General features: G+C 38.6%; 1 protein-coding gene and 1 non-coding gene across 2 annotated transcripts; one reads left to right on the top strand and one right to left on the bottom strand.

Moving 5' to 3' along the window:
• Positions 1-4,238: 4,238 nt before the first annotated feature.
• Positions 4,239-12,306, bottom strand: LOC139720382 (hydroxysteroid 11-beta-dehydrogenase 1-like protein). The gene is made up of 5 exons (XM_071631747.1): positions 12,225-12,306; positions 9,197-9,327; positions 8,464-8,764; positions 6,265-6,393; positions 4,239-4,492 (listed from the first exon to the last, which is right to left on the bottom strand). The coding sequence occupies exons 1-5, from the start codon at positions 12,304-12,306 to the stop codon at positions 4,239-4,241; spliced, it is 897 nt and encodes a 298-aa protein (XP_071487848.1).
• Positions 7,163-7,234, top strand: Trnag-ucc (transfer RNA glycine (anticodon UCC)). The gene has a single exon. It is a non-coding gene; the product is annotated as a tRNA-Gly (tRNA).
• Positions 12,307-16,956: the final 4,650 nt, after the last annotated feature.

The following is a 16,956-nucleotide window of genomic DNA, read 5'->3' as shown; positions in this document are numbered from 1 at the left end:
CTGGACAAGTTGCACAGTCTCAGGGCACTGTCAAACTTCTGCAGTAATGCAAAACCACAGAAGAAGAGAATATTATAATGATTACATTGAATACAAATACATGTAGAACTCCAACAAATCTATATTTTATGAAAAATATGTACTGTGGATTCCTGTTATAACGAAGTCCTCAGGACCAGCAGTTTTCTTTCTTTATATCTAACTGTTACATGTATTATAACCTAGCAAATAAACAATAAAAACATAGAGAGGACAATGTTTGGGCCTTAATTCTTATTTCATTATGTAAGGGACGCGATTCAAAAAAAAGAAAGAAAAGAAAGATCTCGGGCAAAGTTCAAGTTTAGGTTCTCAACACCGCTGGGTAAAAGGCCGACTTTATTCTAATAAAATCAACTCTAACAAAAGAGGGCGGAAGATGCTGCTAAATAATCAAAATACAGGTTCTCTTGTCCTTCACAAACATTTTAACAAATTTTCAAGACAACTGGAGGATTGGATTTGGACACCTTCCAGTCACAAGCGTTCATAGCAAAATGGGGATATGGGAACAATGTCAATGCCATGACCAACGTGTAAGGGGACAGCCCTTTGTCTGGCCAAAAACTTCATGGTCACATTAGATGCACTGACATTGCTTGGCCCCCTTCTTCGTCCAAATACCCACAGATCATGTGTTGTAGCTATGGAGAGAGACTTAGATTTATCTCTGCCTATGATATACAAGGGAGGGGTGGTAGATTCACTTATTAAAGTGAAACTGTTTATTGGACATATAACTATAATGTTATGGCTGCTTGGAATAAGAAAAAAATATTTAGATGAGTGCGCATTCCCCTTACAGTTGTAACTGGAATTTCATTATAAACGTTTTCGTTATAATGGGATCGGAGTACACTATGTTGATAATACCCCTCGCTTTGTGAAAGAGGAATATGTTCAAGTGCTCTTTCATGACGCTAGAAAAATGGGTGCATTATCATTACACTCTTTAATCATTTTAGATCATTATTGTCCTGCTGTGACATCACGACTTGCTGTCTTCTCATACAGTGATGACGGCGCAAAGTTTTCACCAAACTTGAATTTCATGAATAGACTTAATAAACGGATGTTCAAATTTACCTCAAACTTCACTGATGTGTACTATTATGATACTTATACTGCATTTTCTGTATCCACATTATTTTATAATTAGGATTAATTTCCCTCTATATAACAATTCGAAATATACTTTAAATGCCGATACTGTTACACAATGCTCACATTTCTGTTTAGCTCGTGTTTTGTGATGACTGTGTCTGCATGGGTGTGTGCCTGTCTCCGTGTGTGTGTGAACTACTGAATGGTCTTTGTAAAATTTCAGCGCTACTGTTCCGAATTGAACTAAAGTTTTTTCTGTAAATATTTTTTAAAAATCGCATTTAGTGGTGATCATTTCCATTTCAACCACTTTTAACGAAAGTATATAAAAGAAAAGGGTTCTTTATCGGGTACATGTATTTGTTTGCTAGTTGTTTGTATTCTCTTCCCTGTTGTCATGTTGTACATGGGATTATATCTTAAATTTTATCTATTTTTTTTTGAAGCGCCATGAGCACCGAAAAGTGAACCTGTTTTATTAATCTCAGATCATCGTCTACCGCTCAGCTATCACTTGGTTGGCCCTCGCAACCACAACCGTTATGACGATCGCGCTTTCTCCGTTTTTGCACCCTTAATTCACTTGATCAACCTCCCTACCTATAATCAATACTCTACCTCAATTGACATTTTCAAATAGAAGTTCAAGACCCACTTATTTGAAGAAAATAGCAATGATTGTGTAAATTAGGGATTAATTGATAGGCCTACTGTTCTCGTAGTTGATTTATAGGTTTGTTTCTCTTGTTAATTGTAAAGCGCTTCGAACATTTTAGGCGCTATATGAATGTTTCATATCAATATAACTATTAATGTCGCTTTTCCTTTTTAAATTGTGATATGTATCTGTTTCTTCGAGTTTTCCCGTCTGAGTCCATTGTATAAGTGATTTTTGCTGCATTTTAATGAATATAACCTTGTTACACATAAGCCGGCAGGCATGAGCCCAGCTGTCCGCCGTTCGTGAAGCAATAAATTTGCTAAATTTGTTAAATTAAAGTTTATTACATTGTACTGTTAAATTTCGCGTCTCGAGCAATTCATAACGTATAATGCAGAGCCGGGAAATGGGCAAAACGGGAAATTTGCACACGTCTTCCCGGGAAATTCTCGGAGTCCGAAGGAATGATGAACTTCAAGAAACAGTGTTACTAATCCTTTATAGGTATTGCTTCATGTAGCCCCCTATATAAATACCGGCCAGCCATGCATAAAAGTAAGGGAATATCATACCATGTTTAAGATCATAATATTTGAAAAGAAAATTATACTTTCGACCAATCACATCTCGAGACTGGCCAGTCCGCCATCTTTTCCAAGGAAATTTACTTTCACTTTGAGAAATGACGCCTACCGGATCCTCTTACTAGACATCATGACCCACATTCTGTTGAAAACTTTGACCGAGTTTTGTATTGTATTGAATTGTATCTATTTTCCATCATTAAAAAGATGTACAAAGATGTATTACATAAAATGGACCTTCAACGGAGGAATAACCCTACCGGCTCAGCACTGTTATCGCAACAGTGCTGTTTTACAGAGGGGTCCCTTACATGAGAAATACAGTTAAACCAATGTTTGGTCTAAAGTGGGTTTAAGCCTTGGTCTACAGTAGAATACAGGCCCATGACCTATCCTACGTATAACATTAAAACTAAAGATAGACCACTGTATTCCGAGATAGGCCCATAAACTTTCTGCTATATCTTACATCATAATATCTAAAGATTTCTGCTACTCAAATTTCAAATAGCTGCGCATTCCGTTTTTCATCATTCTTGATTTTTTTTTTTATACCTATATGATGGGTATGCATCCTACAGCGCACGCCCTGAACATTTACTTTATTGTCATAATTAATACGTCATCACTATTTTCATAAAAAGCAGCTTTAAGTCGCTGTTAGTCCCAAAATATACGTCATGATTAATGACCCAAGAAAATATCAACGAATTTATGGTTTTGAGTGTGTAGTGTACGTTGAAAAAAAAATAATAATAAAGAAACTGTCAAGCTGGATGAAAAAAAAAGAATGGCAATGAAAATATTCCAGAATATTTATCCGTAGATTAATTTTTATTATTCACCTCAACACCCAAGCACAACAGTAAGATTTTTACGTTATTATTGATTGCCGATATTACTGCACTCAATTAATTTTAAATTAAAATATTTGCTTCTAATTTTATACAATTCAGCCATCAGGAAAACGTTACGCAAATATAATACACATAGAATATATACACAATGACCCAAGATTTATATCAAGGAATTGATGCTGTTCGGTGTAATGTTTTTGTTTTGTTTTGCTTTGTTTTTGCGTTACGGGGGAAAATCCGACCGGGTTTATTAGACATGTTTGTTTTTTAACACAATTACGCACAAATCAACCGTAACCTGTGAGAAATAAGGAATTTTGAGAAATCAGAAATCGACATTGATATCAACAAGCAGCTCTCAAAAGAGAAGGAGAAAAAAAGTCATTATCATACTGAAGCTGACTTCTACCAGCAATATTATCATTATCACTCTCGATCCATCCATCCCCTTTCAATGAGAAGTTAATGATCTGTCCGCTTGGAAAGGGCATCACTGATCATCTCGATGTCAGTCTGGTCTACCTCTCTGCATCTTACTCAATTTTCTGACAAAAGTGAACTATCAGTTGCCCGGCAAGGAAAGTGTATCCACCGGGTCGTTAAATAATAGGGGTTATCGAAAGCATTACGCCATAATGGAGCTGGACACCAAAGAAGAACAGAAACAGTGTGTGGTCATGTGGGGTGTATACAAATCTGGAATGTGATGACTTTTGAGCCGGCCGGCCTATATATGATTGTATGAAAGCTCGAACGTTGGAAGGCGCCAAAAATTTACTGGTGGCTTTTTTTTTTTACAACTTACCGGGCAAATCGAATTTGAGAATTTGAATAAAATTCGCCAAGAAAATAATTATGATCCCATATCCGTATTCCATTTTGGATGGAGATGAAGAAGTTTGACGTGTCAGCGTTTTACCGACGTCTTATTAGCCTTTCGACGACACCCTTTCCCTATCGAGTCAAGGCTATAACTATGCATAGCCTGATAAGTTAACTATTTGGAAAAGTCTTAAGCTTATCGATTGCACCCTCTCGAACCCAACTCCTGCCCATAACTTCCAGCAGTGAGGGAAAGAGGTCCCGCAGCATGGCGATCCGAACGTATTGAGGGACGTACACGGTGCGCTCCCGCATGGCTGTTCCCTTCATGATACGGTAGGCAGTGTCGTCTGCCGGCGTGTTGAAGATTTCCGGGTCGAATGCAACCTTGGCTGACTCTATAGCGTTGCTTGTGTTGATGCATCCTACAGTATTTAGATATATAGGGGAAGTAGGTGATTATGACATTCAAACAGTTTCAAAGATACGAACACAAATAAGTCTTATTGCCTGAACGGCCTAAACCAATCACGCTCTGATGATAATTATGACGATGATGATGATGATGATGATGATGATGATGATAATAATAATAATGATGATGATGATAATAATAATAATAATAATAATAATAATAATAATAATATAATATGTGACTTACAAGACGCTAAATCCATCTCATAATTAAATGCTCTCTATAGGCACAACCATGTGAAAGATAGATTTACAAACAGGTACATCAAAACAGAAAGAAACGACATAGTGAAATAGTGCACTCACATAGATATGAAAACACGATAATCAACTGTTTGTACGCCAACTTAAATACTTCTTGACATTATTCGTAAATACCTCGGCACAATTACTATTCTTAATGAATAGTGAAAAATAGGACGGTTACCTTTTGTTTTCGAGATACGTCATGTATAAAGACATACCCTAACTGGATGATGCAGATTTTTACAATCCCTCTACATCAGGAGGATAGAATTACCACATTCATGAAAGTTCCTAGCTCCCGTTCATGACGTCGCCCTTTTTTGGTTACAGTTCTAAATTGTATAAATTAAGTCTGGTCGGAGATCATGATGAATGTGCGACAAGTTGTTCCATTTACAGATTGCTTTCGGTCATGCCGACATTTTCAGAAGTGTATTATAATGTGTAATTAAAATAAAGGATGTTTATTTGAGTGACCTATAGGCCTATTTGACCCTCACCCTAGTATAACAAAACCATCTGCTCGAGATGATGATAATTATATAAGTCCACGATAGAAGAATATTTTTGTTAACGACACAATGAAAGTATCAAAGTATTGGGTGGTTGATACCTTTTGTTTTGAATAGCATAAGATTATAATAAAACTGGAACTAGATCTAAGAATCAAGAAAAGTTCTAGATGTAGAAGGCCCTTAGAGCGTTTTATCATTCACGTGCTCCAGAAAGCAGGTGGAATTATCAAATGTCATTTATGATTGTTGCCATGCCAAGTGGGATAAACTGATACGTTCCTTACATGGATTTGTTTCTATCATCCTTAAAGGGATCGTACAGTTTTGGTTGAGACCTAATTTCAAGTTTCTAACTTTTTTGGTGAGATAATGAGAAACCTCTTATGAAATATGAAAGAGCATGTAATTCTACGAGGAATTCAACGTTTATTTGATAAAAATTGGTTTTAAAATGGCTGAGATATCCAAAAAAGAGTGATTCTTATAAAGTGTGGGACTCACACTTTATTACGATCGCTTTGTTTTACTTTGTTTTTGGATGTTTCAGTCATTCCAAACCCGATTTTCATCAAATAAACTTTGAATTCCTTTTGAAATGGTATGCTCTGTACTTTATCATAAGTGTTTTCTTGGTATCTCGCAAAAAGTTAAAAGCCCAATTTTCATCTCCACCAATACTGTACTGTCCCTTTAAAAGCTTATTAAATATGTATATAAAGCATTTTGTTTTTACAACTTAAAAATGATGTAATGACTGTCGGACTCGTGAGCCTTGTTAGCCTAATGTCGGACCCGTGGGTTTTATTTGCCTTTTGTCGAGCTCGTGGGCTGTATGATTCGTGGGTGTCGAACTCATGACCTGCACCCCCTGCATGTGGGTGACATCCATGGAACAGAGGCAGTATTACATATTTTGTTAATCTTAACCATTTTCCCCTCTGGTTTCTATCGTTTCAACTCACCAAGAATATGATCCGTGATCGAGATATCGTAGCCATGAAAGGCATAGTCGTGGCGGAGTGCTCCAAAGAACCCGTGAAGGGTAAATTTACTTGCTGAGAGGAGTTGCATAAGTGGTAACGGAAAGTGTCCTAGGGATAAAAATAAAATTGTTCCGAATAGGTTTTTATCTAGAGAGTAAAGTAAAAGAAACAGAATGACAACTCATTTGCAAGGAATCTATAGAGTCTGGTACTGTTATGAAAGAAATGTTTTTAGCAATTTAATTTCAAGAAATTGCCATTGGGACAAAAGTAGCTGTATCCAAAAGCTGGAACACCGGAGCAAAACATCATCTCTTTTTCTTTTGATTTACACCGTTTATAAAGAAAATCGACGGCTTAAGACCAAAAAAAAAAAAAAAAAAAAGACAGAACATTTCAAACATGACATGTCATGATTTTTCTCTTCATGATTCCCAGTCAGAATATAAATCATCTTGTTAAACCTTTTCTCCTTGGTGATGACTTCATTATGTGTGTAAAGATTATATATATATGTGTATATATATATATATATATATATATGAAATATGAGAAAGGGAGGAGAAATCGGTGCGTAGCTTTGACATCGTTTTTCCTCTTACTGTTCTTCCTTTTTGGAAAAGCGCAAGAGTTGAAAAATTGGTCCCCGCCGGGATTCGAACCCGGGTCTTTGGCATGGAACGCCAACGCCTGAACCGCTCGGCCACGGAGACGTCATAGCGATTTGGGCAGACCCAAGCTCGAATACCCGACGGACCAACCTTTCAACTTTTTAGCATACGTTCCTGTATAGGGCAGAGAGTTATGAATAACGACCAGCCGCGTGCCTCAGCTGGATCTGCAATGAGATTCATGTAGCGATGAATTGGGATATGACGTCTCCGTGGCCGAGCGGTTAAGGCGTTGGCGTTCCATGCCAAAGACCCGGGTTCGATTCCCGGCGGAGACCAATTTTTTCAACTCTTGCGCTTTTCCAAAAAGGAGGAACAGTAAGAGGAATAACGATGTCAAACTTACGCACCGATTTCTCCTCCCTTTCTCATATCTCACATATGCAAAATTATTCAGGAGAAGCTAAAAAGCTGTTGCAGCGGTGATCTCTTTCGCAAATATATATATATATATATATATATATATATATATATTATGATTACATTAAACAAATAAAGACAGAATAAACTGACCAGAAAGAATATAAATTATTAGTGGAAAAACGAGTACAGAAAATGGAATTTCATCGGGATTCGAACCCGCGGCCTCGGATTGCTAGCCCGGTGCTCTATCCACTGAGCTATAGAAAGCCCTAGTTCAGTTTTCATCCCAGAAACCCTACATTCTCAATGCTCGGATGGTCAGAAGCTGTAGCAGTGTGTTTGTGTGCGACACACACGCACACAATAAAACCTGGCATAAACGCGAAGGATAATTCAACTAGGGGATAAATGCGAGGGATCACCGAAGTGATGGAGCTTATAGAGTATGTAACAAATAAAAACAAAATAAACTTAAACGTTTTAGTGTGTGTGTGTGTGTGTGTGTGTGTGTGTCACACATAAACACATAACACTGCCATAGCTTCTGACCATCCGAGCATTGAGAATTTAGGGTTTCTGGGGCGAACATTTTTCCACTAATAATTTTCCACTAATAATTTATATTCTTTCTGTCTTTATTTGTTACACTAACTATAAGGGCTTTCTATAGCTCAGTCGGTAGAGCACCGGGCTAGCAATCCGGAGGTCTCGGGTTCGAATCCCGATGAAATCCCATTTACTTTGATCATTTTTCCACTAATGATATAATTATATTAGCAACATATCAATCGTAAGCACGCGGACCTTACCGAAAGCGAACTATTATAGTCGGCACAAAATCGTCAATGGGATAACCATTAAACTGGAGTACACTTGCAGAACTACCATTATGGAGGTTCCATGGGGTCAGATGTCGAGTGAAAATGAAAAATGTATATCATTTTCCATGTGTCAAAAGTGACTCGAGGAATCGTCATGCATATTGGTGCATCATTACCAGAATACTGATTATTTGCCAGTCATGTAAAACCCGTCTCACAATGGCAAGATGTACTGTTGAAAGATGTACTGTAGACCTATCAAGAGAATAATGTCATGATAATGGTGGAGGCATAACAACAGCTATATCTATTGATTGACCTACCTGCATATGAAGACACCACAGCGATACTACCGTTGCTCTTGGCTAGCATGGGTGTGGCATATGTGGCTAGCGTCACATATGAGCCAAAGTTGACGTCCATGGTCTTGTGTAGCACATCTATCTCTCTCTCGTTCCACAACTGCATAGGCGGAGGGTAGACGTGGTTGAGTATGAGATGGTCGAGACCCCCGAGACGCTTCTCCGCTTCATGGATGAGGGCTTTGGTGTCCTCCAGTCGACCCATGTCCAGCGGGATGTAGGAAGCATCCTGAGCTCCCAGTTCTTTGCATCTTTGCGCTACCTTTTGAAAAAAAGAAGAAGAGGCAATTGCATAGACATACTTTATGCTTTCTTTACGATTAATGAAAGTTAATGAATCTGCCACGATTTGTAATTTCTACCCTCTTCACGTGCATTTAGCTTACGTTTTTATCCTCCGCAGTGCACGTGTTCTGTAAGATTGTCCGAGGAATCTTCTACAGAATTACCACAAACAGCTTAAACATGCATTGGCGTGATGTTGATAATAATATGCGCCTCGTGCATGTTGCACCATTGTCAATACTCTCGAGTGCGCCGCACCTTCACTAACGCACTCTTTCCTGTGCATCATTTGTATATTCGTTAATCGTAGAGACGCATGGGTGTGGTTGCTTTATTATGTTAAAAAAAGGAAATGTTAAAGAATACTTCTGATCATCAAAACCTGAATAGTACGTTCCCTTAACCCCACCTTCTCGAGGACAGCCTCTCTCCTGGCAGTGATGAGGATTCTGGCACCAAGTCTGGAGTACCAGTAGGCCAGCTGCTCACCAATCCCAGTGCTTGCTCCTGTGACGATTACTCTTTTGCCTCTGATGCTCTCTGTATTAGAAAATAAGGTCAGTCAAATAAAGACGATTGTGGTCTGTTGTATAGCCAGACTGTATCTCGTCACAAACTTGGGACACGGATTTTTGGCAAATAAACTTTAATGTTGATGTGATGCTTGGAGAAATTTGACATGATAAAGCTACAAAGGCATCAACCCCCATTTTTAGTGCTATAAATGAATTATAATGTATACACGGACCGAGAAGAAGAATGAAATGCAATATGTACTCATAACGTAAAAATATAGGACATTTAAAGGGAAACAGACCCAGAATTCAAGAGGGCTGTTGCATGGTCCCACTGGGGCCAGAGCCATAAAGAGTCTATCCAACCCTATCATACTCAGGTGCATATAGGTAACACAATGGTGCCATGAAGCTTTGTTCAGCAAGCTTGTGACAAGGGGATGCACGCCATGTTGTGACCATCTGAAACCGAGTTGGTCAAACTCTATATACGTACAGGTGGCTCACCATAATATTCATTAAGGGGATATAGTGGAAACGTAACGAATTTTATATATCATATTCAGTACATGTAGAGTTGTGTTTTGTCAGGGTCCGTTAAATATTGCAACTAAATTCGCACTTTTCTCTGTTTTATTTCTGACTGTCGCAAACATTTTTCTATATTGGCAAAGAAATTTTTGAAAATGTTAAAATATTCTTTGCAAAAGAAAAATAAATGTGCAACGGTGCAAACAATTGTTTGCGAATTTGAGTACAACTGTTTGGTCGCAGCAGATGGAACAAAAACCCAGTTTACCGCTTCAAAATAGTTTTAAAATGTAAGTTAGGGATAGAAACAACCAATGTAAAAATGTTAATCACTATAATCAATGTTAAGCATTGTTGAATATATGCAAAATATATGAACAATAGTTATTAATAAGATTGTTTCTAGGATAACCACCTACAGTATGGTTTATTAAGGAAAATAGTGATATCTCCACATATTTTAGGCTTTATTGCGAAAAATCTATAATAACATTGGTAGGATGTTTTGTGATACAACTGACCTACACATAATTATGCATCAAATGTGATAACTCAAAAAAAAAAAAATAATTACTGCAAGGTCTACGTGTTACCAATTCTTCAAGAGAGTATCATAAATTTTGCACAACAAAATTCTGACAATGTAGGGCCGAAATATAGGATGAAAGGAAGTAATATATGGGTCAAGTTTTTTTCCCTTTTTTTTAAAGACAGTGCACACTCATCTGTGTTTTCCCTACCAGGTTTGATAGAAAAGAAAAATACAAAAAAGGGGGTCAACGGATCCGCACAGTTCTTTGCTTACGCCACGGGATATGCTACCCTCTTTCCAAAATGCACATCTGTATAGGGTACCTACAGTAGGCCACCTTGACACCCAGAGTATTCTCTCCTTGTGCATGTATTATGCCACCTCTTTTGAGAAGTATCACTGAACGCAGTGCTAGTTGGATCGGTAGTAACGCGCCAGTGGTCATGACCCTGCTCTGTATCAGGTCATAATCATAATTACTTAACTCTGTTCATCTAGTCTTTGTACAGACTCTATGTATTTTTTTCACCGTCTTTGTTAACGCGATGTATCCTTTGCTAATACATGTACCGCTCTTCTGTGACTATAAAAGGAGCGCTCACACTATAAGCATAATTTACATTTCTGAACGGAAAAGGGTAATTATTTTGTGCAATCAGGCATATTGGGTTTTTATTCCGTGAATGGTGCTTGCTAAAGGCCCTATCTCAGTCACGAAAAACCCCTGCAATCAAAGGCCAAGCGATTTGTTCGTTGTTTAGTGTTATGAAAACAGTCACGTTAGGATGTATCATCTCTTTTTTTTCTGTATGTATTTTGTTACCGTAGCCCCCATTTCTTATGCTCATTGCGCCAACGTAATACGTATACTCTATCAATTACTCTTTCAATTTTTTCATTTCCAAATGAAGAGGTTTTTGGTATAATTTTTTTCCATTTCCATTTTCATTGCAATTCATTGCTCTTTCATTATGTTTATATCATGCAGAAGGTAGATTACATACATACTGAATTGTCTCAACATATCTTTTAAATCATTTGTGCCAACGGATATTGTTACTTTGTATTATTAGGAAACGGAAAATGAAGGAATCGAGATGAAATGAAATGAAATTAGCGAAATGAATGGCATAGGCCTACATAATTCAATCAGAACAACATGCCACTTTATTTCGAGGAAAGTGGAAAAATGCACGACAGCAGGTGCTGATCTCAGAGTGCTAGGGTTTGTCTATGCACTCATTGACTCAACGTGGATGGCCCATTGTGCTAAGGATTAATCTGTGGGGTGTTTTGTCAACGTTTGTCAGCGCTGACAATTTCAGCAAAATCCTTGGTTTTGATTGGATGAGATGCTCTGGTCACTGATTGTTACTATGGTTATTGTCAGCGATGACAACTTTTAGCGCTGACAAACGTTGATGAAACACCCCCAGAAGTGTGTTTTTAAGTCTTAATGTTCTCTTATGGATACATTGGAATTTCATCCTCACGCATATCAAAAATGACAAATATCAGAGAAATGCCTCTGCAATGGACGTAATAATAAAAGCAACTCATTGTTTACTCCATGCTATTGAGAGTATTGGGCATAGGCCCACTGCTTCTGGACAGTTACTTATGCAAAATGCTACACTATTATGCACAATCACCGTACCAGCATCTGGTTTTTGCGTGTAAGCTGGGTTGGCGCACCTGCGGCTTGCCTGACTTCCCCAACCGCGAAGGCTGCACCGAAACGGTAATACATGTAGTACTAGTGTGCAACTCCGTCAGCACGAGACTGTACTCTATAGTGTGTGTGTTCACCAACTGAATTCCGGCTAACCTTGTTGATCTTACAGACACGTTTTGTTTACCTTCGTCAAATATGTCCCTCAAGATGTAACCCAAAAGTGCTGCCCCAAAAGCTATCGCCGCTACAAGTTTGAAAGTGGACATTTTCACCCGCGTTTCAGACTTCAAATTCCGTTTTGAATGCGCACGTTAGGAAGCCACTGTCATAAATACGCACTCATTGAATCATTTTTTATATACTCAGTAATATCCTGAACAGTGTTCGCAGGACACTGAACTTGGCCTCGATCGTCACATAACCATAGCCTGCCGCTCACGCGTCCGCCGCAGTGATTTTTTTTTTCTGTGAGCGCTCAGAAGGGCTTTTTACACTTGTAAATTTTTGCTTAGCCCCGGACCAACGGTGGGGCTAAGGGGGGGCTTAGCCCACTCACTGTTTACACTCCTTTTTGCCAAAGTGGGCTAGCCCCACCGATAGTACGGTACTATCTGGCCCTGCAAAATAGCAGGGGTTAGCACCGCAATTGCGGTACCAAGCAAGTGAGTGTAAACAGAACGAAAAAATAATCCTGGGCTAAGCGATGGAGACGAAGTCCACCCTCACTGACCAATCAGAAACGAGGTAATGAAGTGCTGCCGGTGCGCGCGTGTACGTGTACAGTACACAGCGTAATTATGAATATTCATGTGGTTTGGAAAGTCCGGGGCTGAGAAATACGAGTGTAAAAAGGTCAGTTTTCTCCTTAGCCCCGGACAAGAGATAGTTCGGGACTAATTGGCGAGTGTAAAAAGCTGAAAAAATTGGTACGGGACTAACGATAGTCCTGGGTCAGAGAAAGTCCGGGGTTAAGAAACACAAGTGTAAAAAGCCCTTCTAGAGCCTCCACCGGTTGCCGCAAGTATTTCTCGGATCATCTTCAAATTTGGCATGAAGGCGTATTATGGACCTAATACACATGGACATACATCGCTCGTTAATTAATTCAAACACTTATTTCTATCAAAAGCGTCACAATAACATTTTATACATGCTTTCGTGCTTTGATCTCATCGCGACCGCCGACTGTCAGCCTGGATGCATGAAAACAAAACTGCGCTTTGAGAAATATAAAAACTGTATGCGCAGAGATAATAACTCTATCAAATCAAGAAAAATGCAAGTGCAGCTGTAGTGTGAATTTGGAAATCATCGCTCAGCCTATTTCATTTGTGAAATGCAAGTACTTTAACCCTATAAAGCCCAAGCTATTTTGACCCCTTCCAGGCCCAAGGGAGGCACATTGTGCCCCCCCCCCCTATATAACTTTTTTATTATATGATATATCACCGTCATATTTGGCACATGGATAGAGCAACTCATACTCTACATGACCCAACATTTGAAATTTCTCAAGGTCACCTATTGAGGGCGCTGTTTACCAAAATATATAGAAATACATAGGAAATATGCTAAAATCGTATTTTTTCTTTATATTTCTTTATCCCAGTATATATGCTTTTATTTTGTATCAATCAATTTCATATTTGCCACAAAGGAAAAGCAAGTCAACCTTCACTATTTGTTATGTTTGAAATTTCTCAAGGTCAGCATGTGGGGGCGCTATTCATTACAATATATAGAAATATATTAAACCTCTGATGTATTGCTTGGGATAGGTACATATATTGGTATCATATTTAATATTTCCATAATATGGAAAATTTGAGTTTGCAGATTGATAATATGATCAACAAATGATATTCCAGGCAAAGCTTGCGTGAAAATAACACAAAATAAACGGGTAGTCTTTGGAAAATGCTGTATTTTTGATTATTTCTATTATATCTATTGTTTGATGCCTACGTCATATAAAAATAGAGGAAATGATAAGAAAATCATTTCAGGGTAATTCACAACCATAATTACTTCATATTTTGGTTCTTCAGCAAATTACAGCCAAGAAAACCCACATTTCATCCATTATTATATTGTTGATTGAAATTGGAACAGAAAAACATGCAAAATCTGACGAACATGGTTGTCAGTTTACGGTTGCCATGGCAACCAGCAATATCAAACATAGCTAAATTATATACCAAAATGTTTGCAATAAGATTTTAGGAAAAGTCACCAAATTTGGTTGAAATCGGGTAAAGGGTGTAGGAGTGGCAAACGAAAATACAGTGGGGGGCACAATGTGCCCCCCTTGGGCTTTATAGGGTTAAGAGAGACAGCAAATATTTTGGCAAGTTCATTGTGATTTGTAATCTAATTTTTCCTATATATCTTTCGCACATTGTTAAAAAGAAAACATGGACAGTAACGGTAGATAACATCTATGTCTCACCAAGGTCTCACCATTAAGTAACGTCTGAAGCGTGTCCACAAGTGTCCACTTCCGTAATTACTCATTTTGTGACACAAAATTTGACAGATTGTTATGACGTTTGCTGCGCTCCCCATCATTGGTGTTTATGCAAAGGCAGTAGAGTATGAAGGCACATCAGCCAAATAAGACCGAAATGAGGAAAACGGTTCTTTTGTCAGTGACGATGCGTGATTTCACAATTGTCATGGTCCAAACATGTGAATGTATACTCTCATTAAGATGCACAATAATCAGGTGGCGACTGTGATTACGGGATCAAAGAAAGACCTCCGTTCAAAGCCCATGTGTAGTAGGTCCACGGTAAAACGAAGAAGCCTATAGATTCTTTGGTTGTGGTTTTTTGTTTTTTGTTTTTTTTTTTGATGGTGCCCTCGCTTGTTCTGTCTTTACACATGAAATGTACATTTTTCATGGTCTGCTTGTGTGTTCGACTTTGGTCGTATTTCTTGAACAACTTTTTTTTTTCGAATTTGGTATGTAAGTCAAGCCTAGACACCTATATAACTATTGATAATGCTGCCCACATTGTACCACTTTTCACAGGGTCAAAGGTCGCCATCCAGTCAAAATTTGCCAAAATGCTTATTCTATTTTATTCAATAACGTGATTGTTACTCACAGATTGAAATCAGTGGAATGCATGGGTAGTCATCAGAGAACTCTACCTACAGTAGGGTTCTGTGGTGGTTATTATTCTACCAGTGATGACAAGCGCCCTCAGTGTTCTGACTTGGATGCCGCCATGTCACATTATCTTGTATGCACCATGAGAAACATTTATTATTCGACTTCATTCAAACTTGACTGGAAGTTTGAGGGGCGGGGGGGGGGGTGGTATTCTCATCTAGGTAACAACAATTTTCGTTGATAGCACCCTCATTGTTCCGACTTTTAAAGGATACCATGCCATATTTGGATTTCTTGTATGTGCTATACCTGCCTCATACATTTCGTCGGATTTTATTCAGACTTGCTGATGAGGACATGGGTATATGGATGGTCAATCTGTATAGAGTACATGTACAATCTGTCATGTAGGACTCAACAGTTTGTGGCGTTGGTGCCCTCAGTGCTCCGATTTGAATGCCATGTCACATTCCATGTGTGCGCTCTATCAGCCATACTTCTTGTCACATTTTATTCAAACTTGCTACTGAGGTTTATGGGGAGTTATCTTAGGCAGCAAAAAAAATTATTGACAGCGCCCCCATTTTTCAGACTTTTATAGGATGACATGTCATATTCATTGTATGTGCTATAACAGCCTCATTTCTCGTCGTATTTCATTGTATCCTGCGAAATTTGCCATATTATACAACATTTTGGCCTAACAAGTCGTCCACATGGGGTATTGGGGACGGGTTCGGGGAACAAGCCTCCATGTGCTCGTACGGGTCCCCTGTACGAGTGCCCGATTTTCCCTAGCAGTTTCATGCTTGGAAGATCACGTACCTGGTACTTTGTGTGTGTAGGGGAGACCGGGTCTAGTTGTTACCACAGAACTCTTACTGTGGTTGTTACACGGGCAAATTGTTACACTGTCATTTTCTCTAGGTATGATCAAACGAGGGCGTTACAAGTACACTGTAATATCAAATCAAAACGTATAGCCAACGATCTCTGCATGCGAAATCTGGCGTTGCCTGGACGTCACATGTAGAAGATAGGTCCAAAAAACACTTTTTTACCTCTCCGAGTAAAATTTTGAAAAATTCGATTTTTCTTTATTACACCAAATCCATTCTTCTCCAGTAAGTGATGAGTATGTGGTTGAAAGAAGCGTGTTTTGGCTGTCTTTTGGTGAAAGTAGCAACACGTGATGTTTGATTGTTTATTGGCCACACGTGTGAAAAATTTTTGAAAACGCACTGGGTCAAGTTGTTACAAAAACTAATGACCCGTTTGGAGAATCGAGTGGTGTAACAACTTACCCCAATGCACTTTCAATTGAATTTATGGTTATAAACACACACACACACACACACACACACACACACACACACAAACACACACACACACACACACCCAACACACTCATACACCCCAGCATAGGCTAACATGCACACCCAGACAGGTTAATATTAAGAATTACCTAACACGTCAGATCTGCATTACCCGATTTGAGTTGACTTTCTACGGTGTAACAAAGTACCCCATGTGCTGTAACAACTTACCCCAACATCGGGGAAAGTTGTTACAAAATTTTGTGTTTATTGATTACGTAATATCTTGCTTATATTATCTGGACTTCCAAAGTTTGTACTGTTTTTAATTAAAGGAGGAAATAAGGTATCCTCAAAGCAAAAATGAAGCCGATTCCTCTATTCGTTTTTTGTACAGACCTAAAAATGTGAAAATTGTAACAACTAGACCCGGTCTCCCCTATGTATGTGTGTGTGTGTGGGGGGGGGGGGTACTGTGGGAA

Source organism: Diadema antillarum, unplaced genomic scaffold (assembly GCF_040938485.1).
Source record: "Diadema antillarum isolate AM-2024a unplaced genomic scaffold, OU_Dant_1.0 scf00000127, whole genome shotgun sequence".
Taxonomy (NCBI): Eukaryota; Metazoa; Echinodermata; class Echinoidea; order Diadematoida; family Diadematidae; genus Diadema; species Diadema antillarum.
The sequence above is the reverse complement of the archived record's forward strand: the minus strand, read 5'-3'. Positions and strand labels throughout refer to the sequence as shown.

Bases quoted from the DNA above. Each gene is read 5' to 3' on its own strand.
- LOC139720382 (XM_071631747.1), bottom strand. From the start codon at position 12,306: ATGTCCACTTTCAAACTTGTAGCGGCGATAGCTTTTGGGGCAGCACTT. The intron at 9,328-12,224 runs GTAAACAAAACG...TTTCTAATACAG, and splicing joins GAGGGACATATTTGACGAAG to AGAGCATCAGAGGCAAAAGA. The intron at 8,765-9,196 runs GTGGGGTTAAGG...TTTTTTCAAAAG, and splicing joins GAGAGGCTGTCCTCGAGAAG to GTAGCGCAAAGATGCAAAGA.